The 26,303-nt window shown below is 43.8% G+C and overlaps 1 protein-coding gene across 1 annotated transcript in view; it reads left to right on the top strand.

The window, feature by feature from the left end:
- The first annotated feature begins 1,126 nt into the window (after nucleotides 1–1,126).
- The window catches only part of LOC148033868 (uncharacterized), a 54,501-nt gene continuing 29,324 nt past the window's right edge, over nucleotides 1,127–26,303 (top strand). The window contains exons 1-2 of the mRNA XM_087681872.1: nucleotides 1,127–1,477; nucleotides 1,732–2,299. Coding sequence (XP_087537998.1) covers nucleotides 1,405–1,477; nucleotides 1,732–2,299 — 641 coding nt within the window. The 5' untranslated portion in view covers nucleotides 1,127–1,404. The remainder of the gene's footprint in view (nucleotides 1,478–1,731; nucleotides 2,300–26,303) is intronic.

Consider the following 26,303-nt stretch of genomic DNA (forward strand, 5'->3'; position numbering starts at 1 on the left):
CTGGCTGTAAATTCCCCACCTCCAGGTTCTACTCAAATGGTCTGTGTGACACCGGAAGGAGTCTCGAGGCCCTGTTACTAGTGCAAGGGTGGAAACTTGGAGGAGAATAAGACGCATCCTTACGGATTGCAGGAATCGTCCTATGGATGGGATTTGTATATCAGTTGAAATTTTAATATAAAGTTTACTTTCAAGGAAATTGATTGAACTGTTTTCGTGTCAATGTATAAAATTACATTAAGGAACATGTGACTAACGTGTTAATTAAGGAAATTGCTTGTATATGTTACCACTAATGTGCCCTTAGGTAAGTAGGAAACTAAAGCTATCAAGGGAAGTAGGTGGGCGGAACCCTTCCCCCTCCCTGATGTGGCTGTCCTATGGCAAGGTGGTCCCAAAGAATTGGGAGGCTTCTCAACATTCAAATCACAATGACAAATTAACCTTAGATAGTATAGGGTAGAACCCTTACTCATATTGTTTTAGGGGATCGAAATGGGACTTTACCCTACAGGTAGAGAGGTCGAGGGATGCATCCCTCTTGTTTTCTATTCTCTTTGAACCAAGTGCGATATGAGTCTGCTTCGGTTTAGATGCTTTGCACAAAGTAGATCACGACGCTAGAAGGCTGTAGAATGACTTGACCGTTAGAAACCCAGAAAGATTCAGGTCGATCCTAACAGGGTTGGCCGATCTGTTTCGTTACAGAGTAGACTCGGGAGTCGCTAACCGACAAACCCTGTGACATTCGGTGGAAGTGCCATGCAGTGTCTTTTAGATCAGACTCTCGATGAACTACTAAAACGTATCACGACCCATACATGTCACAGATGACCACTTGGATACTCCTCTACCACAAATGCATAATGTAATAATAAATAGAAGCCATCTAGGCTATCTCCACTTGCCAAGCAATGTGTTCTAGCATAAGGGTAGTGCCCCAATTTTGATGTGATACCTACCTTTTTTTAAAACTTTAATACAAATTATGTGCAATATTCTGTAAAAAGAAAATTGAGAGATATGTGCGTGGGGATGTATACGTCTGCATGTGTGTGGTGTGTCTTTTTGGGGGGGGGGGGTAAACTTCTCGTGATATGGGCTCTGGGCAGGACGCCAGGACGGCCCCTTTTTCCTCTTGTGGTCACTATCCGTCGACACCAACTTTCTTTTTCCTCCCCATGTTTCCACTTCTAGTCTGGCTGCTCCTGCCAACGCCGATGCCAATGTTAGGCCGTGCCGCCTCCCCCTCCCCTTCCCCCTCCTCCTCCTCCTCCTCCTCCTCCTCCCTCTCCTGCCCCTCTTCTTGTGTTCTAATCGTCGCACCTCACCTGCTTTTTCTTACCTGCACCTACCTACTTTCTGACTAACAAATCCAGACACCGCCTCCTCCAAAGGTAAACCATGTCCTCTTGCTGGATGCCTTTGCTCCATCATCGGCACACTTCCTTCGTCACTCCGCCATTCCCCGTCTCAAGTAAGCTCTCTCTCTCTCTCTCTCTCCATTTTCTATGTCTGTATCTCTGTCTCTTTTTGTACGCTTCAGCTCTGTTCTTGCATCCTGCTGCAATTCACCAGGTTTGGTGCAATGCATTTCACGCAATGCAGTATTTTTCGTTGCTTCTTTCCCTATTTGCGAGAACACAGAGAGAGAGAGAGAGAGAGAGAGAGAGAGAGAGAGAGAGAGAGAGAGAGAGAGAGAGAGCTCATCCATGCGCGTCCAATTCTCAGGTCCCACATGCCTTTTGAACTCCTTGCTTCAGCTTGGCTCTTTCTGTGAGAAGCCATTGTTTGGCATATCCCTCTCTTCATCAAGACATGGTGGCAGGCTTTTGACATCGAGCTTTGTCTCAGTTGGAGGATTTGTGAGTGCCAGCTTCAGCAAACGCTCACATTGGAGTGGCATTTGCAGGAACTTTGGTATGGCACGGTTCTCATTGGGAGGATTTAAGGGGGGTATATCGGCTATCAGATGCCAGTCAGGTATAAACACCAGTGGCTCTGTGAATAAAGAACGATCAAATGCAGCCAAAAAAGTCGCCTTCTTCGATGTGGACGGTACAATCACTCGTACAAATGTGGTGCTTGCCTACTATACACACCGTATCACTGAATTGCCATTTATCTTAAAATTCCTATGGATACCCTGGTTTGCCATCACCTGTATATTCTACCTCATTGTCGATTCTGTCAATCGGGCCATTTTCAACCGGATATTCTACCTAAGTTACAGGGGACGTTCAGTTGAATCCAAGACTGAAATGGCAGAATTCATTTACAGAAACTATTATCGGCCACGGTAAAGGCCTGAATCATGCCATTGATCTGTTTGGTTGCTTGCTTGCTCGTTTCTTGCTTTTTAATATGTTACAGGGATAGAAAAGACAGGTTTAATGGTTGCATAGAAGCTTGAATATAATCATGAAAATCGGCTGAGTATACAAGATTATTAAACGGTACTAGGCAAAGTTGGAATAATCTTGGAGAGCCCCGGCAGAAGGGCATCACATACAAAAAGTATCAGATTTTGTTCCTATTACTCTTGTGAGCCCATTCTTCATGGGCCACAATTGCTTCTGTTACCTGCTTTCTGTCTGTCATCCACAGGAACAGGCAACAGCAACAGCAGAGCTTGGGTGAAAGTCAATTGGATACTGCCTGCCTGCCATTTTGTAATTGATTACTCTCTCTGGAGGGGAAAGCAGCTGAAAGGTTGGGCAACAGGGACCGATGGCACTGAGATTCCTGATCCCACCTCTTGCCAAACATAGGGAGGTAACCCATGGGAGTGCTCTGGATTTCTGAATATGAAATCTCTAATTGTGAACGTTTTGTCAGCATCAACCTAGAGCCATAATAACCCTTCAGCATCTTTGTGTTAGGGGACCTTTTTCTGCCAAGTCTCATGTACAAAGGAGCCAATGGTACATGCTTGAGGATGACATGATTATTCCACCTGCACTCATCATGACAGGCTTCTGAATACGGAATATAAAAGTTTGAGTCACTATCTCTGGTTATGTTTGTCTTGTGAGCATCACCTCTGAGCCATAACCACTCTTCAGCATGTTTATGCATGGGATCTTTCCTGTGCCAAGTCACATGTCAAAAAAGAAGCAAAAGGTAAGCTTGATGTGATTAGTCCACCTTGCCTGGTGCTAGGTCCAGATTAGCAGTTTAGAAAGCAGGGCAAAACAGATGAATACAGAAAGTTATTCCGTTGTTTAGCTGCAAAGCTTAATTTCTTTAAGAAGGGGCTCCCAAGAAGTGCATCAAGAAAGCGATGAAGCTCTCGTGGGGCAGACTCCGTGGCTGTTTTCAAAATTTACTGAGTTGCTTCTGGCCAAATTGTGTAACTTTTCTGTTGAGGCTGAACAAAGTTTTGTTGATTGTGAATGAATCAGGAGTGTGTTCCAATCTCTGTAATAATTGTTGGGGAATGAGGAGTAGATACTTCTAGTCAGATTCTAGTACAGCTCTATGCTAGAGGTCTGAATGTAGAAGCTTCTTGCTGTCACACAATTTTCTGCCTCGGTTCTGTGGATTAGGGCCAGCTCTGGTCTTCAGTATGCCAGTACACTCCAGATACCAATCCGAATTCAGATGATGCGCTTCCAAGTCTAAGTATAGAGAGCTTGATGCAATTGTTATCCCTTTTTTAGTAGTTCAAAAGTCACTTAAAATCAGAACCTGGTTGATCGTGTCAGGCAGAAAGAGCATTGGAAATGATGACCTACTCAAGGTATCCCATTTGAGAGCTACATTGCATCATTGCTCATAGGAATCTTCGAAAAAGAGTGGAGCCAAAGGGAAGCTTTGATTTAAGTGTATCTTTTCAAATGGAGGAGTCTTAAAAGAGGTTGCAGCAGGACTCTGTTTTCTTGTAGCTAGAGGGTTACATGAAAAACTATTTGCTTGAGTAAATATCATAAGTAGATGATTCAGATGTTTCCAGAGCATAGTTACATTTTGGGTCTTCTATTGCCATTGTAGTTTCTTGGGATCTTTTCCTCATATTCCGGCATTGAGTTTTGGTAGTTTGCTGCACTCAGGATCCATTGGAGTATGCCACAGTCCATCCCTTAGCCTGCTCCCACAAGAGTGCTATCAGATAGGCCTCTGGTCGGCACTCCATCATCTATTGTATCATACCTAGTATACTTTGTTTGCTCATTGGTTTCACTTCATTCATTCTCTTTGTCTTCTTGCGTACCTGTGTCTAAGTTCATTTGTTAGTCATGCTTGTACACTCTATTTTCTTTGCGAATCCTAGTGTATCCTTACATTGTATCAAAGCTGGTGTTCTTATAATAGTATCCCGAGCTATTGTGAGTGCTGGTTTAGAGCCGTTCGAGATTACTAAGATTACTAAAGGGTATTTCTTATATTAGTATCGTTCAATCTGAGTACAAAGTAGCTGATTCTGCTTTGAAACCCTAGGTTTGAGCCACTCAGTCTCTAACTTGCAGGTTGTTCTTGTACCTGCTCTTCACAAATTAGTCCAACCCTGCCTGCTCATTAAATCACAAGTTGCTCTTATACGCACTTGCATGTAGACCAAGGATGCTGCCCGCAACAAACTCTAATGGCCTTTGGGGAGAGAGAGTGCTGCACACGGCCTGCATGCAATAGAAGACAACAAGTCTACATTGAATGGAGAAGCTTCAGGTTGTAGTTGTGAGAGTGCACAACGGAAGAGGAACACGAACGTAGATAAAAAAGGAGAAGTGAGAAGACTTGCTGGCAAGAGAGAGAGAGAGAGAGAGAGAGAGAGAGAGAGAGAGAGAGAGAGAGATCTTCACTGAATCTGAATGAATGCTGAATACAATGGCAGATTGATCTGTCCCTTCACGCAGCCCAAATCCTCAATGAAGGTATTGGATCAGGCTGTAAAAGATGACGACCTGAGATGGTGATGGAGACGGTGACAACGACAGAGATGGTGATGGAGAGGGAGTTGTTAAGAAGACTGCTAGGGTTTGCACTAAGGACACACAGAGTGTACGACCACGACAGAAACACAAAGACACAGACACAGAGGGCAAAACTCAAACCCTAAACGCAAAACTCAAAACTCAAACACAAACAGAAGAAGGGAGAGAGAGAACACAACTCTGAAGTGAATGAATGCTGTAAATGAATGCAAGAGTGTACAGTGTGCTCGAGGGCAGAGCAATGTCGGAGTGTGATGTCCACCGAAGACGGATCCCAAGTCTGTGACCACCAGTCGGAGTGTAGGAGTGCTGAATAGTGAATGGCAGCAGGCTGGTCACCAAAACGCAGCAGTCTGGAGGCTGGAAACTGGTAAACGCAGTAGTGTACCACCGATCGGGGGGCTGGAAACTGTGCACAGTTTGCTGTAAACAGCAGGCTGAAACAGTGTCTGAGAGAGTCAGGGCCTGCAATGCTGAAAACACAGGCTGACTGACCCTGGAGATGATGGACAGCAGGCTGAACAGCAGTCTGGGACAGTTTGGAGCAGTCGCCAGCAGCTAAGAGCTGTCGCCTATAGCAATGGACATGCTGAAGATGATGTGGCTGCAGTCGATGATGGCTGCAGATGGAGGTGTGCTGCAGGCTAGAAACTGGGTGCCAACCGCAGTTGAGGGTGTGTGGGTTGGTGTAACTTGCAAAACAAGGATGATTGTTGAATGGAGGTAGCCTATCTATTTATAGATGTGGAAGGGCACCCCAAAAATTAGAGTTTCCACTAAACTTTCTCGAACCGCTCCCCGTTTTAGGGTTTCCACTGAACTCTCTTGAACTGCTCCCCGTTTTAGGGTTTTACTCTAAAATAGTATTTTTAGTGTATTTTGAGACTGTTTAAGAGGCTAGTCATCAAGTAATGCATATTTTAGCTCAACAGGAGTGTGTAGCCAGCAGCCCTCGCAAATGCCGAAAAGGAATGCCAAGTCGGAGTGTGCACTTGCAAGGGGAAGAAAAGGAACGATCTGCCCCAAAGTGACCATTGGCTACATGTAGCCAAAAAGGGCTGAAAAATTGGCCCACTAGCAGCCTAGGGCCTAAAAAATGTAGTCGACTAGATCTATCTGACCTGCCCCCTTTGAAACAAAAAATGTTGCCGCCTTGTGGAAGATAGGATATCCTACTCCAATCATAGACATACTGACCGTTGGCCATTGTGAAGGTTGAGAATTGGCTGCATGCACAATGTGAACACACCTAAAATGGCTAAAAAAGAAATGCATGCTGTAGAAAGAGCTGCTTCTTCGTCAAAACACATGACAGAAATGTTAGAGCTCTTAATGTACCCATTTGACTCAGATTGAGGGTCATAGACAGGAGATGATAGTGCATGACAAACATGACAGCTAACATCCCCTCTTAGATATTGGATGTGGCTAAAGGTCGAAGAAGATGTGGATCCGAGGGTAACAAGAAGAGTGCCAATGCCAATGAAGTCTCTTGATGTAGTTTGGTGATGAAGCTGCTGCTCACGGCCCCTTAGGAATCCCAAGGTGGCATAATGAGTGCTTGGGGGTAGACGCATATACTCGGGCAGGGTAGGAAGCAAAGGTCCATGGTGGCAAGCATCGGTGGAGGTTTCGGTGATGCTAGAAGAGGAGCACCCAACCCAATGATCTTGTCCTTCTCTTGTGGAGAAGTGATAGCACCGGAGTGTCAATCTATAAAAGGAAGGGTGGGTGGGAAAGGAAGAGAAGGGTATCTCTGTCTCTGGTGATGCAGTAGAAATGAAGGGGGAAATCAGTAGATGATGTTGAACCCGCAACTTGTTTTTGCCTTGTCTGATGAACCCAGTGGTCTGTCCATCTGCCTGTGGAGAAGTCATAGCACCAAAGTGTCAACCTACAAAAGGAAGGGTGGGTGGGAGAGAGAAAGAGAAGGGTATCTTTGTCTCTTGGTGATGCAATGAAAATGAAGGGGGAAATTAGTAGATGGTGCCAAACTCGCAACTTGTCTTTGCCTTCTCTGATGAACAAGGTCTTTAGCTCTCTGAGTTCTTGTGCTGTAATACCATGTCAAAACTAACAGGCATGCTCTGATACCATGTCAAAATAACATGTATGCTTTGATACCATGTCAAAATAAACAATAGTGCAGAGAGATATTAGGGTTTGGGGAGAGTAACACAGAATGTGTACGGCAAACACTAAGAGAGAAGAGAAACTCAGAAACACAAGAACATAGTGATGATTCACTGAATCATGCTATGAGAAGAAAAGTTGATACAGTAGAGCCAAAGCTTAAAAGATAATTGCACTGTTCTGTTTGAGAATTAGGTGGTAGCACTCGTGGGGATCTGCATAGTGAAGGAAACAAAATGCAGTCCTTCGGGCAGCGGGCTATTGAAGTAATCACTTGAAGGTGAAGGAAAGTTGTAGAGGGAGCGAACCGCAACCCACTGATGCTATTGGAGATGTGGAAGATTATTACTAGTTGTCGAGGAAGCAAACCGCAACCCTTTGATGTCGGGGAGTGATCTGGGTAGCAAAACGTGAATCCTAGAGCGTTGGAGCTGTCAAATGAAGGGAGAGCAGCCAAGATGCTGATGCTAGGTGGATAATGATGACACAAGATGATGGAAGATGAACTGAGCTTTAAAAACGCAAGTCCTAGTAGCCATTGTGAGAGACGAGTGATGCCATGTGATGGAGGAGGAGCTAGGTTGCAAAAACGCAGGTCTTTGTGATAGACAAGTGACGCCAAGTGATGGAGGAGGAGCTAGGCTATAAAAACGCAAGTCTCAACATCCCTTGTGAGTGTAAAAACGTAGGTCCAAGCAACCCTTGTGATAGACGAGTGATGCCAAGTGATAGAGGAGAAATGAGGCTGCAAAAACATAGGTCCCAACAACCCCTACGATAGACGATAATGAAATCAATGACACTCTGTGATGTAGGCTATTGCCAGAGGCTAGATGTTGATGCCAAGCTGGAGATGATGATGTTAGGCAAGGAGAAGATCTCCACATTGAAAAATGCAAGTGAAGGTGCAGCTTGATGGAGAAGGGTGTTGACGCCAAGTAGATGATGGTGACTATAGGTGAAAGATGCTCGAAACGCAAGACATGATGCTGGAACAAGGCATTTGAAGCAGAAGAGAGGAAGGGTGAAGGAGCCAGGAGTCACAAACTGAAATGTCGTCCTGAAGGGGTGTGAGAGCAATGGAAGTGATTGGTGAGAGAAGGGAAGTGGTGGTGGTGACCGAAGAAGGTGGTCAAGAATGATTGAAGAGAGAGAGGTGGTAATGAATGAAGCGACTGCCTATTTATAGGCATAAGTTGTCTAGGGTGGTGCACCACTGTGTGGGCGCCCACTAGAAAACTGGCCAAAATGTAGACATCGGCCCTTTTTGGAGCTGTTTGTGAGAAACCCTAAATGAAGTGTGTGAATAGAAGAAGTGACTTCTCAACACCCCCTCTTAGGCCCAAAAAGGGATGAAAGAGAAGCGAAGAGAGATACGATGAAGAAGAAGAGGATCTTGGAGATCCAAGATTATCACCTAAAAGGTAACCTGTAGTAAGCAACAGTAGATGAGATGAACTGTAGTATATGTCTCCACCTCGGGAGAGAAGCCATGAGCTCCATAACTCCATGCTAGAAGGAATTCGAAGATCTTGTCACCAAGTTGCCAAGGCTGCAATCTAGGTGGTCTTTGAAGATCCTAGGTATCAATAGGAGAAATGACTATCCCAAGACAGCCATCCCAGAAGAGTAAACGGTGGGAGACAAACTTCATGATGAGTAGGTGCCCTCCCCTTAGTGTGGAGGTGCAAGGATCCCCTCTGAAGGTGAACAACAAGAAGCCCCCTCTGAGGGTAAAGAGAGTGCATCCCCCTCTGAAGCCCCCTCTACAAGAGGGGGAATCTAAAAACTCATGGATCACGGACTCCAAGCTGTGCCGGAAAAGGCATATAGGGGGTCGAACCCTCGGAGATGGCCTCTCAAACCTGAGTAATCGAGGGTTTTGAAAAGGGAGGCTTAGACAGCCAAGGGTGGGCAATAGTCACTGTCTCTCAGTGGAGCGTACTGCAAAGCCAAAGTTATAGAAGGGATCAAACGATCACTGTCTCTCAAAGGAGTGGACTGTGGAGGGGAGGGTATCCAACAATCATTCTCTCTCAAGGGACCGAACTGCAGAAACACAGGTTGTTGAGGTTGTATTCTTGAAACCCTAGAAGAAGTAGAAACGTCGTCTGTAGTGCATTGTGGCGGTTGCGAGGAGGCCGTGGTACCACTTGATTCTCCTGTGGCTTGAAAGGGCTTAATGCACATCGAATGCATCTTATTGCCTTGAGCATAAAAATTTGAAAGTTGGAGCAGAATAAACTCTATGGCCCAGAAGGGAGAGGTGGCACAACGAGTGCCTAGGGATAGACGCATATACTTTGGCAGGGTAGGGTGCAAAGGTCCATGGTGGCAAGCATCGATTGGGGTTCCAGTGATGCTAGAAGAGGAGCGCCCAATGGTTTGTGTATCTACTTGTGGAGAAGTCATAGCACTGGAGTGTCAACCTATAAAAGGAAGGGTGGGTGGCAGAGAAAGAGAAGGGTATCTCTGTCTCTTGGTGATGCAGTGGAAATGAAGGGGGAAATCAATAGATGAAACCGAACCCGCAATGTGTCTCTGCCTTCTTTGATGAACAGGATCTTTAGCTCTCTAAGCTCTTGTGCTCTGATACCATGTCAAAAATAATAGGCATGCTGTGATACTAAGTCAAAATAATATGTATGCTTTGATACCATGTCAAAATAAGCGACAATGCAGAGAGACAGTAGAGTTTGCGGGGAGTAACATAGAATGTGTACGGCAAACACTGAGAGAGAGGAGAAATTCCTAAACACAAAAACAGAGTGATGATGCACTGAATCATGCTATGAGAAGAAAAGCTGATATAATAGAGCCAAAGCTCAAAAGATAATTGCACTGTCCTGTTTAAATCAGGCAGTAGCACTTGTGGGAATCTGTGCAGTGAAGGGAGCAAAACGTAGTTCTCCAAGCAGTGGGCTATTGAAGTAATCACTCGACGGTGAAGGATAGTTGTCAAGGGAGTGAACTGCAGTCCTTTGATGTTGTCAGAGTCGTGGAAGATGATCACCATGTGTCCAGGAAGTGAATCACAATCCTTTGATGCTGAGGAGTGACCTGGATAGCAAAACGCAAATCCCAAAGTGTTGGAGTTGTCAAACGTAGGGAGAATACTCCAGATGTTGACGCTAGGTGGATAATGATGACGCGAGATGATGGAAGATGAGCTGAGCTGCAAAAATGTAGATCCTAGCAACCTCATGAGAGATGAGTGACGCCAAGTGATAGAGGAGGAGTTGAAAGGTGAGAAGGATCGAAGCTTGCACGGGAGAGCTATGGCGGGAGAGCAAGAGCAAGAGAGAGAGAGAGACTCACAAAGTCACAATGTGTGACCAGCCTTTCCTTTATTTATCTGTCACTAAAAGAATAAAGAATAAAGTGACGGTGATAGGCGCTCGCTGCTTGTAGTTTGCAGGTGCGGGTACTGTCAGTGTAGTAATACACGGGCGGCTAGGCAGAGGCGCCTTTATCCCCAACAACCTCCCACTTAGAGGTGAATCTGATAGTACAACATGCACACATGTACAACAAGATGAGGAAAGAGGTCATCTCATCCTAGGCCCATCAATCTCTTGAGGAAGGCAAAGCGCTCCGTAGAGAGGCTTTTGGTGAGCAGATCTATAGGATTTTGGTTAGTCAAGATCTTGATAAGGTCAATAGACTTGTCCTCAACGACCCCACGTATGAAGTGATACCTCACCTAAAAGCGTTTCGTCTTCGCATGGAAGATCAGATTCTTGGCTAACTGAATAGCACTCATAGAATTCGAATGCGATGTAGGGATAGCATCAATACCAAGGTTATGAACAAAACGGCCTAACCATATGGCCTCCTTACAAGCCTCAATGGGTTGCAACATACTCGGCCTCAGTGGTGGAAAGTGCCGTACACTTCTGTATCTTGGACATCCAAGAGACAGCACCTCCAGTATAGGTGAATGCATAGGTGAATACACAGCTAGAAGTGGACTTCCTACTATTTGCATATCCTGCATAATCAGAGTTAGTATACCTTACGACTCTTGTATCCTGGCTGCCATAGCATATGTGCATATTGGAGTACCCTTCAGGTACCTCATGATACCCTTTATGGCATCCCAATGCTTATTGCTAGGTTTAGCCATATAGTGTGCCCCAACACCAACTACAAAGGCAATATCTGGACGAGTGGCTATCATGGCATACATAAGACTGCCCACAGTGGATGCACAGGGAATCTTGGCCATCTCGTCCCTCTGCTTATCTGTTTGCGGACAATTAGCCTGTGATACCTTCATATAAGAAGGCGATAGACAGCCAATAGGTTTCACGGCTTGCATGCGGAAGCGCTCAAGGACTTTATGAATGTACTCTCTTTGTGACAAGTAGAGGAGTCCTTGATGCCTGTCGCGTCTAATGCGCATTCTAAGTACGTGAGAGGCATGTCCTAGATCCTTCATATCTTAAAACCCTTCTTAAGCTAAGCCTTAAGAGCATCTAGCTCATCATGAGCTTTTTGTGCTAATGGCATATCATCCACATAGAGTATCAAAATAAGCAAAGATCCATCATGGGCTTTCTTTGTGTACAAGCACGGATTCATAGCACTACAGCTGTAGCCCTGTGATTGCATAAAAGCATTGAACTTATGGTACCATTCCCTAGGTACGTGTTTCAAGCCATAAAGACTTTTCTTCAACCTGCACACTAGGTGCTCCTTGCTAGGCTCTACAAAGCCCTTAGGCTGCTCCATGTAGTCTCATTATGCAAATCCCCATGTAAAAATGCCATCTTGATATCCATCTGATACAAGTCCAAGTCAAGCTACGCGACTAAGGCCAAAACCAAGCAGAGGGTGGTTATCTTAACCACAGGAGAAAAGAATTCATCAAAGTCAACTCCATGCTCCTGTTTAAAACCCTTAGCAACAAGTCTTGCCTTATAAGTCGGCTTGGGGTGTCTAGGGGTACTCTTCAACTTGTACATCCATTCACATGGTAGTGCCTTCTTGCCACTAGTCAAGGAAACCAAATGCCAAGTCTCATTCTTATGCAAGGAGTCTATCTTAGACTGCATAGCCCTCTCCCAGGAGTGATTGTCACCCCTGCGCATAGCCTTATTCATAAGCAAAAGGATCTCCTGCATCTGTAACCAAGACATAATGCATCGAGGGCTGAAATCTGTCAGGGGAGACTTCTATCTCTAGTGGAGTGCCGCACTGCAAGCTTTGTTGCTTGCCCAACATTCTGTTCAACACCCTGGCCATGAGTACCTGTTGCTACTACTAGCTGTATGGGAGCTCGTGGCTTCTCCTAAAATATAACCCTGCGTATCTCCACCATCTTCTGAGGCTATCTATGCATTTTGTCTTCATGGAAGACTACATCATGGCTGGGGATGACTTTGCGCGCCTGCAGATCCCATAGATGGTAACCCATCTCTCTTGCAACTGCATAGCTAAGGAATATGCATTTAACACTCTTAGGATCTAGCTTGTTACGCTTGTCCTTGGGCACATGGCAAAATGCCTCACATCCAAAGGCACGTAAATGCGCATAAGAGGGAGGCTTTCTTGTCCATACCTTGTTTGCAACCTAGAGATCAATGGCACTACAAGGTGATCTATTAATGATATGCACGGCAGTCGTAACTGTCTCAGCCCAAAAGTGCTGGGATGCTTGCATGGCTAAGCATACTACGAATCCTCTCCTGGATGGTCCTATTCATCGGCTCAACCCTACCCTTCTGGGGAAGGGTGTAGGGGGTGGTCAACTGACACTTGATACCCCTCTCATTACATAAGTACTCAAAAGCACGTGAGACATACTCATCCCCATTATCTGTCCTTGGGCATTTCAGCATATGCTCAGATTGGTTTTCTGTCAAAGCAAGCCATCTTTGAAAAACTGCCAATACATCGGACTTTTGCTTTATGGGATAAGCCCATACTTTACATGAAAAATCATCTATGAAAGTAACAAAATACTTTGTACCACCCATAGACTGACAGGGCATGGGCCCATAGACATCAAAATGAACCAAAGCCAAGGGCTCACTTATGCATGACATACGAGACTTCTTATACATAGACCTAGTCTGCTTGCCATAAAGACTGATCATCACAAGAATTAAAATGAGAATAGTCAAGGGGCGGTAAATACTGCAAACCAGAAAGCATTTTCATTCCCTTAACGGACACGTGCCCCAAATGGGCATGCCAAAGAGATACATGAGGTAAAGATCCCATAGACAAAGCATGATCAATTGTAGATCCAGAAACAAATAAGGGGTAGAGGCTGTCAGCCTTGGCACCTCTCGCAAGCGTAAGCCTGCCACGAGTAATCTTCCATGCAGAGTCTCCAAAAGATATACGATATCCTGTGTCATCAAGCTGTCCAGTGGACATGAGACTGCGTGTCAATGTAGGTACATGACGTACATCATGCATAGCAAAATTGTTGCCAGAAGGAAACTGCAGCCTCACATCACCAATGCCGACAATCTCAAGAGACTTGTCATCACCCAAGCGCACAGAACACGAAACAGAATGGTATGAATGGAACTACTCTTGGCAAGGTGTCATATGAAAGGACACACTCGAGTCTAAGAGCTAACACTGTGCATACATAGAGTGTATCTCTGTCATTTGCGAAGCACTAGATTAAGCTGCTGCATGGATATAATCCCCATCACTATCCTTGGTTTGCATAACATTGATCTCTTCAATTTTAACACTTCACTTAGCAGGTACTATGCTGCGATTAGAAGACTTTTCTTGCACTTTCTCCTTTCATTGCGCAATTCATGACACTCCGGCCTTTCTTCCCACAATGATGACAAGTCAGATTGGCATTTCTCCCCCGAGACTTACTGCGCAACTTGCCACGCGACTTGGACCAAGATTTCTGCGAATCTCGTCCACAGCCATTACCACAGTCATTCTTTGCATTTCCATCATGTTGGCCTCTAAGTATTAAAGCATGAGACACATGAGAGGCATCCGAATTCTTATGGTTTATCTCTTCTTACAGAAGAGAGCTCTTAACATCATATAGCTTCAGAGTATTGGCAGAAGCACATCCTTAAGGCAGTGCGGAATACATCCCAAGACTCATTAAGAGTTCGAAGCAAGAACAACGGAGTGACATCCTCTTTGAAATCAATGCCCTGTGAAACCAAGTTCTTAAGAATAGCATGAAACTGGCTCAGATGAGCTGACATGGTCACATTCTCTTTTATGCGGAGATCTATAAGCTGTTTCAGCCAATACATTTGACTTGTAGGACTTTGCTTGCCATAGAGATTCTTGATCTTATCCCAAAGTTGCCAAGCACTTTGTGCTTCCTCAACCACATTGTAATGCACCTGTTTAGTGAGTGACAAGATGAGGGTGGACTTGCATAACTCATCAAGCTCCATCCATTCGTCATTAGTCATAGTTTTAGGCTACTGCCACTCAATCTTAGTGGCTTTGTCTGCGATTTTTGCACCAATACTTGCCAAACTTGGCTCTTTCAATAGGCATAATTTGTACCATCAAGCTTAGTGATGCTAAAGATAGCATTGTCAATGGAAGAAGATACCACATTGCAAGCTGATATAGTGCAGACAGTTCAAAACTGCTTGTTGTAAACTGTGGAAAATGATAAAAAAACCACCAAAACCAAGGCAAAATGGCGAGAAACGAGTATTTAATGATGCTGCCCACCAAGTACCATCAAAAGTACATCAAATCGGGATGATTCAGCATGAAAAATACATGACATTCCGGAGATATATACTTGCTGTAATTTATGATAGTAGTGTACAATGAGAGTTGACAATAGGCAAAACACCCAATATTCAAAGTCAATCACTGATTGTCAATGCAAAACCAGCATTAAGTAGGCATAAACAAGCATGTAACAGTCAACCTGACATGAGCCAACACCCAAGCACATCAGACAAAGTCCGTCATTACCCCCCAATCAACACGGAAAAATGTACATACCATTGCCAAGACCTGACACAAGTCGGTGTCTGCTTAGTGAATACAAAGCCAAATCAGCCCAAGTACATCTATACGGACCAAGATATATCAACCATACATCATCCACGAGGAGATCCCGGTCTCAAAGATCCAAAAGCTCAATATACATACCCCGCATTGCTCAATGTGTGATAAGCGTACAAAGATGCTCCCACTAGCACAAAAGCTGTAAGTGTTTAACGAATAAGCTCAAACAAAGCATGTAAGAGCACCAATGACGGAGTATCCAAGATCTTATATGTGTAAAACATCGAGCATATGAGCAGTCAAGTATCCAACGATAGCATCCAATGTCATGAAGGCAATCTCAATCAATCTCTGATGAGCCAAAGCAAGACCAAAATAAGCTATAGAATATCCAAAATCAAGCCCAAATGAAGCTCAAACAAAGCATGTAAGAGCACCAATGACGGAGTATCCAAGATCTTATATCAGTAAAACATCTAGAGCATATGAGCAGTCAAGTATCCAACGATAGCATCCAATGTCATGAAGGCAATCTCAATCAATCTCTGACGAGCCAAAGCAAGACCAAAATAAGCTATAGAATATCCAAAATCAAGCCCAAATGAAGCTCCAGTAGCATTCAAGTCCAAATAATGTAACTAACATGTGTAGGTAACATAAGCATCAAGCATGTGTCAATGAGTTATACATAGACCATAGGTATAACCTCTGTCACAAAGCATGTCTGTGTAGACCAATGTCAAGTAAATGCCAACCAATATGGAGCTCAAACAAGGCTCAAAATACATTCTGTAACCATCCAAAGCATTTGCCAATCTTCATTTGCATCCCAATAGTCATATGAAACACCTGGGAAGCACCCGTGACCAATAGGCAAAGCATAAAGTGACTAAATAAGCTTTATCCCTGGAGTATACAGCAGTGATTTACCATGTAAAACTGAGTATTTCAGGCCACTAAATCAGCTCCAAATGATGGCCAATCAATAGGCATACGTTCCCCTAACATTCGGCACCAACCGGGCATCAAATGTCAATGCCAACCAAGCTGTCGCATCAAATGTTAGTGTAACATTGTTTATGATAGCCTCTGGAGTGTTATGACAGTCCCAAAATAGTGCTAAATCAGACCCAAATCAATACCAATGCTCAATGCTTCAATGCCAAGCTCCAAGTTTCCTTCTAGGCATCAAATGAGACCCATTCAAGTGCCCAATGGCTGGAGTAGCTGGAGAAGATCAATGTCAAGCTGGGGAAGATACTCCTATAGGTCAAGTGATGGTGCAAACTGAAGCAGGGCCTATGGAAGGGCTGGGCAAGGTCAAGGCAAGGTTGGGGGGGTAGTTAAGGATCCCCAGGAGCTCCCTCTTGAAGGGCAAAGTCATTGGTAGAGTGTAGGCATCACAAGAAGCAAGTGGATATGGCTGTCCTGCTTTACAAAACCTGAGGACTGAAGTGAAATAACAAAAGAGAGCTCCAATACCTCTGAAGGAATACCTTGAGGGTGCCTAAATGGGCTGGGTAGGTGCTCGGGAAGTCGGGGAGTGATCGGAGCTCGAAGGAGTCGGATTGGTTGCCAAGAGTGAGAACCAACGGTGTAGGGATTCGAATGAATGCTAAAGGAGTCACGGACTAAGCTCGAATGCTCAAGCAACCATACTCTGATACCAGTTGAAAGGTGAGAAGGATCGAAGCTTGCACGAGAGAGCTATGGCAGGAGAGTAAGAGCAAGAGAGAGAGAGACTCACAATGTGGAAACTCCAACAGTCACAATGTGTGACCAACCTTCCCTTTATTCATTTGTCACTAAAATAATAAAGAATAAAGTGACGGTGATGGGTGTCCGCCGCCTGCAGTTTGCAGGTGTGGGTATTGTCAGTGTAGTAATACATGGGCGGCTAGGTGGGGTGTCTTTACCCCCAACAGGAGCTAGGTTGTAAAAATGTAGGTCTCAACAGCCCTTGTGATAGATGTGCCAAGTGATGGAGGAGGAGCTAGGCCATAAAATCGCAAGTCCAAACAACCTTGTGATAGACGAGTGATGCTAGGTGATGGAGAAGCTAGGCTGCAAAAACGCAGTTCCTAGTAGCCCCTGTGATAGACGAGTGATGAAATCACTAATGCTCGGTGATGTAGACTGTTGCCAGAGGCTAGGATGCTGATGCCAAGCTGGAGATAACGACACCAGGCAAGGAGAAGATCTTCACATTGAAAAACGCAGGTGAAGGTGGAGCTTGATGGAGAAGGGTGTTGACGCAAAGCATATGATGGTGATGCTAGGTGAAAGATGCTCTAAATGCAAGACTTGATGCTCAAACAAGGCGCCCGAAGCAGAAGAGGAAGGGTGAAGGTAGCCAAGCCACCAACTGCAATGTCCTCTTGAAGGGGTATGAGGGCATTGGAAGGGGTTAGTGAGAGAAGGGAAGTTGTGGTGGTGACCGAAGAAGGTGGTCGAGAATGACTTAAGTGAGAAAGGTGGTAATGAATGAAGGGATCCAATTTGAATACTAGCATTGTGGTTTCCAAGTAGATCGTAGCTGGGTAGTGTGAACTTGAAACATTGAACCATCTCCAAAGTATCATGGATGCTTTGATGGCAATAGAATAGTTTATTGTCCTTGAATTATCTACTAGAAATTACTACCTTGTCCAACCAATTCAGCACCTTACCTAAGAGTGAAGTTTTGCAAAGAAGCACCTTGCATAGTAGGCATACTTGAAGGTTGTGCAACTCAACATCTGCATATGCTTTTCTTCCTCAAGGTCCAAGCATGCTAGGCTACCACAATGAGAGATTGACCCACTTCTATATCAATTGTGTGATGTGCTGGAAAACTCACTCCCATAATCCATAGATTGGGTGTAGGCAAGTGTCATGAGAACATGTATTTTTGCAAGCCTCACTTAACGTGTGGATTAATTTTTAATCACATGTTTAAGTAAATGTTGCACATGTGAGATGCAATTGAGATTAGTACTAATTAGTGATCCCGGGACTTGAGGGAATCAGTGGATGTCAAAGGCAAAAGTTGTAGTTCGTTATGTTACTCATATACTAAGTGGTATTTGGTCCCCGTTATTGGTCTAAGTCATTTATTTGGCCATAAGTCTCAGTTAGTGACACTAGAGATGTGGCGTTAAATGGTACTTAATGCCAATTTGATGGTTAAAAATGGCACAGGGACACTCGGGAGATGAAGTGGCCCTGCCAATTTAATTATTGACTGGTCAAACTATTTTTTTGGGGACGAAAATAATTGTTGTATTAATTTTCAGTAATTTTAGATTGAAAATTAATATAATAATGTGGATAATATTGGAAGTTTAGTTTAGGAGGCTGCCATTTGGCAAAACTTACCCATGCAAGTTTGGGAAATCTGAATTGGGGCTAAAGGGAGGAGCAGGTCTCGTTTTTGCATTTTAGAGCTGTTGGGAAGAGAGGTTGGGCTACTACTGCCTACTTTTGGGGCCATTTCTCAACCATTGGAGACCATTTTAGTGAATGGGGTTGTATATTCTAGCCAAGGGAAGTTGGTGATGGGAGTTGATGCATTTTCTCCTGAAGATTATAGCCTCCGATGCTCCAGTTGTTGTTGATGAATCCATTTCGGACTGGAAAACCGTGTCAGTAGCTCAATTTCACTAAATTCTCGCAACAAATCTTTGAATTTTCTCTCTCAATAGCATTCTCTCTCTTTCTCCAACCATTTTCTAGCTTTGCTCAAAGTTTTATAGCAATCTAGCCATTGGTGGTGGAGATTTTGGGTGAATCTCTGTTGTATACCCTAATTTACAGCAAAAATTAGGGTTTAGCATTTGCCTTGGGAAATGTACCAGACATTGAAGACTCCAAGATTTGAATTATTCAGGGCTGAAGGTAAATTTTAATTGACATCAGGTGGAATACCAATCAGCCATCAAATTTGAGGTATTTCTACTCTTCTCGAAGTAGATGAAGGCCAATTGATTGCCCAAATCAAGGGGCAAATCAGATTGAAGACTTGTTGGTCACTTTGGACAGCAAGGGGAGTTTGGATTGCGAAGGGGATTGGGAGAATCCTATTGTAAATCAACTTTTACTTTAATAATGCTAAAGAATTACCAATTTTGGGGCCAACCAAGTGTCCATTGTCCAAAGGTTAGTAGGTGAATTTGTATTTTCAGTTTTGCGATAAATGCTTGGTGTTGTAATTAAGTTGTAATTAGGGAATTGCCACCCATCCATTGAAGGACGGCTGGTTTCAACAACAGCCCATCAACATATGCGAAAGTCCCAACTCAAGTCTAGGACTAAATCTTGCAAGGACATGAGCACATGCGTCTTGGTAAGTTGTAACTAATTGTGCATTAGGAGTATATGTCATTTTGCGTTTGCCCTACATGTGATTGTTTCATGACCATATGTGCCAACAACACACAAGATAGCAATATTCTCTAGTGCACGTAGAAAACAAGTATTTTCAAGCAAAGACACCTCTTATGACAATCACATATGCCCTCATTTGTGCCTTTGCAAGGAAGCAATCATCCCACACAATTCGATAGTAGTGTCACATTACTAGGACTTATGTCTCTTGCTTGGTCTTGTAGAACTTGTAGCAAGAACTCAAAAACTTATTGGTGATGCATTAATAGTGCTAGCCAAAAACAAAATGAGGCATGAATTTATATAACCTATACCAATGCTTTCACAAGCACTATGCTCCACTAGATGTCTTGATTACCCTTAATGGTTGCTTTACAAGACTTATGGTCATGGCCATCCCAAAGGACCTATGTTGCTTTACAAGCACACATGGCCATTCAAAAGGATCCATGCTACTTTACAAGGCTTACGTCCATGGCCATCCCAAAGGATCCACGACTAGTGATATATCATAAGCATGAGAAAGCATTCAATGTAAATAAGCATACGCTCAATGCAACCAAGCATGCAGTCAACATACATTAACTTTTATTTTCCTTATATGTTTCTTTTAATGATTTATGCATTGCACATATGTCCATCCCATAGGATCCACATCTAATGATAATAGCAAACCATGAACATATAAAAATACTTGATGTTTCAAAAACTCATATTGCTGAAATTAGATTGAAAGTGTTTGCACCTGAGTAACCATGGACTCATCCCCCTTGAGAAAGTTGATCATATCTTAACAAGGGAACCATAGAACTTGCCTTTTGAAACCGAAGGGTAGTAATCATAAACATAATTTGCAAAGCACTTAACCTTAATCATGAAATTGGCAATAAAATAATTACACACTTAATAGAGGGGAGCTAGAATGCTTCTACTTAGAGGCACAAAACATAGGTTGGTCTTGTTCTAGTATTTCTGTAAGATCTTTGAGGGTTGGACCAAGTGGATACAAAACAACACATAATTGAAAATTTTAAGTTTTAGTCAACAGAGTTCCTTTATCAATACGTTCTTCAATATTGGCTCTCATGGATCAGCTCTACACCATGTGGTTGTGAAGATATGCTAGGGTTTGCACTGAGGAAACATAGCATGTACGGCCAAGATTGAAACACAAAGACAGGGATAAGAAAAACTCAAACCCTAAATGCAAAACGCAAATGCAAACACAGAGACAAACAAAAAGAAGAAACTCTAAAGCGAACGAATGCTGTAAATGAATGTAGTAGTGTACAAAATGCCCAAGGGCAGAGCAATAGAGGGTCGGAGAGTGACATCCATGGGAGATGGATCCTAGCTGAAGCCACCAATCAGAGTGATGGAAAACATCAGGGGCTGATGAGACTGAAGGGTCAGATGACTAAGGTGACAACAAGAAAGGTGCTTGAGACAAGAAGCGGTAGCAAGAAGATGCAAACACAGTTGTAGAAGGGCTGCGAACAAGTAGGAGATGGTCATGAGCTGCTTCTTGGAGCAGAAAAGGGCCAAACGCAGGCTGCACACTGATGCCTGATAGAGAGGGAGGGCTGCCACTTGTTGTCTAGGTGTTGGAGTGTCGAATACAGGAAGGATGAGGCGATCTGTGGGTTGGCAAGGGAAAAGAGAAGTGAGAACTTGCACAAATGAGATAAGGTTGAATGGTGGGCAACTTGTTAATTTATAGATATTGAAGGGTGCCCCAATAAATTAGGGTTTTGGGGGACCACTAAAACTCTCTTGAGTTGTGTACCAAATTTGCGTTTTTATTAATTAAGAGTGTTTTGGGGTTGTTTAAAGAAGCCAATCAATTGTAAAGTGTGTTTTAGCTCAACACCCCCTCTTAGGCCCAAAATTGAGCCGAAAAGAAAATGCCTACAATGTTTATCCTAAGGCATTTTACTCCAAAGTAGCTAGGGTAAGGGACAAAGGGTGTATGTTGGTGGCCTTGTGGCCTACCAAGACACAGAGGCGATGGTTATCTTACCAAGGGTGACTAAGTAGTCACCCCAAAGAGGATAGGGTATCGGACCAAGGGTGCTTGTTGGTTGCCCAGTGGCCTACCAAGCCCTACAAAGGCGGATGGAACCACATCGAACATTTATTTTGTTTTTTTTTTCTTTTTGGTTTATGGGTTGAAAGTTCATTTTATGGATGGTGGTTGATTAAGTAATAGTGACCCAGAAGATAGGAGTGGGGATGGTACACCCAACACATCACAAAACAATACAAACTTACCCATCTACTCGAGGATGCCGATAAAGAGGGAAAGGTGATGAAGTATCATGTAAAGAAAGAGAATGGTGTAATCTAGTAGTGGAAATAGCTTTGGATGCGTCCAGTGGTGCTCTACATAATGGAATTCTTAGTATGCTACATGCTGAAGAATGCTCATGCAGCAAGTGTCATTTGGACAGTGTCCCTCATGGGAAAATTGTTCACTTGCCCAAGCACCCTAGTGCAAAGATGATGAAATCATGCGATGCATAGGGAAAGGTACAACAAAGGGAGAAGGCCAATATCGAAGACAAGTGTTGAAACTTGTAGAATACCAAGAAAGGTAGAAACCCCCTCTGAACCTAGATGTCCATGTCAAAGAAGAAAGAAAAGCATGATGATCTTGGTCTTTGCGTGGTCCTAAGAACCATATGGACGATGAAGTATCTTGATTGGAAAAGCAAGGATAGAAGTCACCGCCATAATAGCATTACGAGAGATGTTGCATGATTCGCTGCGGGAGGGGAATCCGCCATGTTGATTTAAGAGCAAATCCAAGTAAATAAAACCATGAAAGGAATGGCATGTAGCTCTTGTCTCCAACTTAGAAAGGGCTGAAGTGTAAAACCCTACAAAAGAGATTAAAGCATGCAAGCACAGAGGTAAGTAGTGAGATGCTCCAAAAAATAAAACTAAAAATAAAGGAAAGCAAAGCTAGGTGCAATTCAATGAGTATGTAAGTATATAGTGGAAGTCTAAAAGGGAAAAGGTTAAGTGTGTGGCCGCCATTGCGGATGTCGAGGTGGGAAAGAGGCTCTAAAAGGTGCAGTGGATGCCCTAGGAATGGACGCGTAAAGTGCAATATGTGAGCCACTAGCAGACCAATCAACTAATTCTTTAGGGTAATGAAAGATATAGGATGCTCAAGCTGTCCACGTACCACATTTCTAGTAGCCAGTCGTTGGGGTAGATGGAGTAGATGGTACAATACCGAGAGGCGTAGCCCATGGACTAGTTAGTTGAAGTGGAGGCAGTCATAGCAGTTTGCTGTGGTTTTCTAGGTAGAAGACCTTGGGCCTTGGTACGACACTTCTTGCCCACATGACCGAGCTCTGGTAGTATGCAAAACCTATTTTTGTTAGGAATTTGCTACCAAAGGGGTTGTGTTTTTTTGGTTCCGTCGGAGGAAGGGATGCTACCCTTGGTTTGACTTACCTTTGCATCTTGTGAGTTCTTGTCACTGTTGGTTTTCCCTCTCGAAGACGAGGCAACCAACCCTTGCCTCTTTGAATGGATGTGTATGGAGGACTTCTTGTGGACTTGATCTTGTAGCCTTGTGAAATGCAAGAAGTGGTACTTAAACTCATAGAAGGTCGGCAATCTAGGTAGTGAGATAATGTGCTGAATAAAATGGAATTATTTGTCAAGCAACTTGCTCAAGAAGAAGTTGACGTGATCGTCATTTGACTTCGGAGATACAGTAGTGGAAAGCTTGGCAAGTAACCCCCGATATTCAGCCAACTTTACTTTTAGATTACCTCTTAATGGAAAACTTTTGAAGCTCAAATTGAGATTGATATGTCAAGTGTGATCTCAAGCCGCATAGTGATCAATGAAATGACTCCAATGTTGAGATGCGAGGGGAAAGTGCTGTAATTGAGAGTAAAATTCAGGAAGCAATCCCTACATTAACTCAACATTGGATGTGGCATTGCATGCTCTCCATTGATGGATGTGATCAAGGTGAGCTAATGGAGGGTTTGGCATAGGCTGGTGGGTATCAACTATGAGGTCCCAAAGTCCCTGAGATTCAACCACTTGTTACATGAAGTTCGACTAAGTGGTGAAATTCGACCTATTAAAACACATCTTATCCATGAAGGCATTCTTGGCCACCCATTGCAATAGGAGTGGTAATGCTAGGAGAGGGAGACGGTGTATAATGGGGGTAGAGTGGATAGGGGAGAAAAGAGTGGAGTACACTTGGGACGCAATCACAAAGTGCCTACTATGCATACGAGGAGTGTGCACAGTGGTTCCAAATGTGGATATAAGCGTTCCAGGTAGGGTTTGAGTATAGGAGGAACCCATGGTGGAGGAATACGAACACGAGGAGTAGAGGACGGAAATCCTTGTGTAGGAGTGACTCAAGGGATGTGTGATGACAGTCCATAAGCAGAGAATGGACATACCTACGTTTGAAAGGTCGTGTGGAGGGGTTGTGAGTGTTTGGGGCTCATCACAGCCATCCCAGAGTGTAAGGTGTAGAAATTACATAACATAGTGGATAGAATCTGAGCAAGAGAAGAATAGAAACTGCTTTAATTTCAAACGAACTGATATAAAGATGGATTTGTCCATCCGTGGCCTCCACTGTGAAGCTTAGATAAGCTTAGATAGCGATTCAAATAGATGATAGGCGAAGAGCTTAAGGATAGTTGGAAGATCTCTGATTGGGTCAAAGATAGATTGATGATGGCTTTGGAGGGGTCTTCTTTTTATAGCATGAGAAGGTAGTCTAGTTGGCGTGGCTAAGAGATAAAGGAGATGGATCACAAGACGCACGGAATGTCGTGGTCCCTCCAAAATCGGGGAGATGGCTATCCAAATGGAGTAGTAGCATGCATTGGAGGGGTGTAAACTTGATTGTACGTGATGCGCAAGTACTCCTCAAACTCTTCACTGTAAGATGATCAAAAGGAGAAGAAGAAGGTGGTAAAGGTGAAAGTGTGTCTACCTCTTGTTTGAGACCATAATGCCTTCTTAGAGCCTTCAATGACGGAGAAGCTTGATAGGGCGTCATAGGATCCAAAGAAGGTGCATGAGACATATGAGTTAGATTCGAGTTGCGTGAGTCTCGCACAAAGACTAGTCTCCACAATCACTGTAGGATACTCTTTAGAAGAGGTGATACCATGTGAAGATATCCTAGGACTTGCACTGAGGAAGCATAGTACGTATGACCAAGGTTGAAACACAAGGACTCAGATAGAGACAAGTAAAACTCAAACCCTAAATGGAAAATGCATGAGAAGAAACTCTAAAGTGAATGAATGTTGTAAATGAATGTAAGAGTGTAGAATGCCCAAGGGTAGAGCAATGGATTATTAGAGAATGATGTCCACTGTATAGATGGATCCCAAGTGCTATGACCACCAATTGGACGGACAAAAGATAAGGAAAACACCAAACACTAATCATGGGAGGGTCAAATGACTGAGGCGACAGCAACGAAGGTGCCTGAGACAGGATATGCGGTAGCAAGAAGTTGCAAATGTAGTTGTAGGAGGGCTGCAAGTAGGTTGGAGATGGTTGCCAGCTGCCGCCTACAGCAGAAAAGGGCCAAATGCAGGCTGCACACTAACGTGCGGTGGAGAGGAAGGGCTGCCACTTGTCGCCTGGCTGATGGAGTGTCGAGCGCAAGCAGGATGAGGCAATCTGTGGGCTGGCAAAGGTAGATGGACCAAATGCAGTAGAGGAGTGAGAACCTGGGCAAATGGGATAAGGTTAAATGGTGGGTATCATGTCAATTTATAGATGTTGAAGGGTGCCCCAACAAATTAAGGTTTTGGAGGACCACCAAAACTCTCTTGAACTGCGCACCAAATTTGTGTTTTTCATTAATTAAGCATGTTTTGGGACTCTTTAAAGATGCTAATTAGCTGTATAGTGTGTTTTAGCTCGACAATGGTAACTAGCCACTAGTTGCTCTCACCAACTATGACTCTAAGGTATTAGATCTGACCATGTTTGGCATAAAAGCATGCAATTTCTGCACAAAATTGGAAAAAGCACTTGCACCAATACTAGATAGGTCACCAACAGCAACATTAGTGCACTTTGAGAGAGAGAAGCTTGCAACACTAGACAACATCTCTATGTGTTAACCCTTAGATGAACAAGGTGGAGAATCCAGAAAATCTAAAGCAGAAGATAAGGCCAAGGCAAAAGTGAAATGAAAGACGAAGGCGCTCTAAGAAGAATCTAGAAACACAAGAAGTGCAGAAAAGTCCTAAATTAAGGAGAAAGGCGTACGAGAAAAAGTGCAAGTCAATACTTTTGTAAAAAAGTGTAAGGCGCACCATGATTTATTTTAAGAGTACTGGGCTCTCACCAGTGCAATTTGTAAAGGTAGATGGGCGGTAGGAAGGAAGCTAGGAAGATAGGACAATGGGAAAAAGGGCCTAGGCCACGGTTGGCCATGTAAAAAAGGGGATAAGGGAATGACCGCCTAAAAGGGATTTAGGGTTTTGTATATAAAGTTGAAAAGTGAATGAGAAGTCATTCTTGTGTGTGGCCAAAAGTAGCTCTCTTCTTCTTGTTCTTGCTTGTTTGAGCTTGTGCTTGAGAGAGGGAATGTGAGAGTGTGAGAGAGTGAGTGTGTAAGGGCGAGGGACCATGGTAGAGAAGCTCTCAATCTTCTCCTCTCTTCTTCTTCTTCTCTTCTCTTCTCTTCTCTTCTCTTGTCTTGCTCGCGGCAATGGAGCTTGGAGCATGGAGCTTGAGGATGGAGCTTGCTTGAAGCTTGCACTTGGATCATGAAGCTATCGGAGGGCTCGAGAGAGGAGGTAACTTAATCAGGCATGGAGGTAAGCTTACTATACTCATAGGGATGGATAGCGTGTTGGCTATGTGAGAGGTAGC

This window comes from Lygodium microphyllum, chromosome 7 (genome assembly GCF_053477565.2).
Source record: "Lygodium microphyllum isolate KBCC chromosome 7, Lygodium_microphyllum_v1.1.10, whole genome shotgun sequence".
In the NCBI taxonomy this organism is placed as follows: Eukaryota; Viridiplantae; Streptophyta; class Polypodiopsida; order Schizaeales; family Lygodiaceae; genus Lygodium; species Lygodium microphyllum.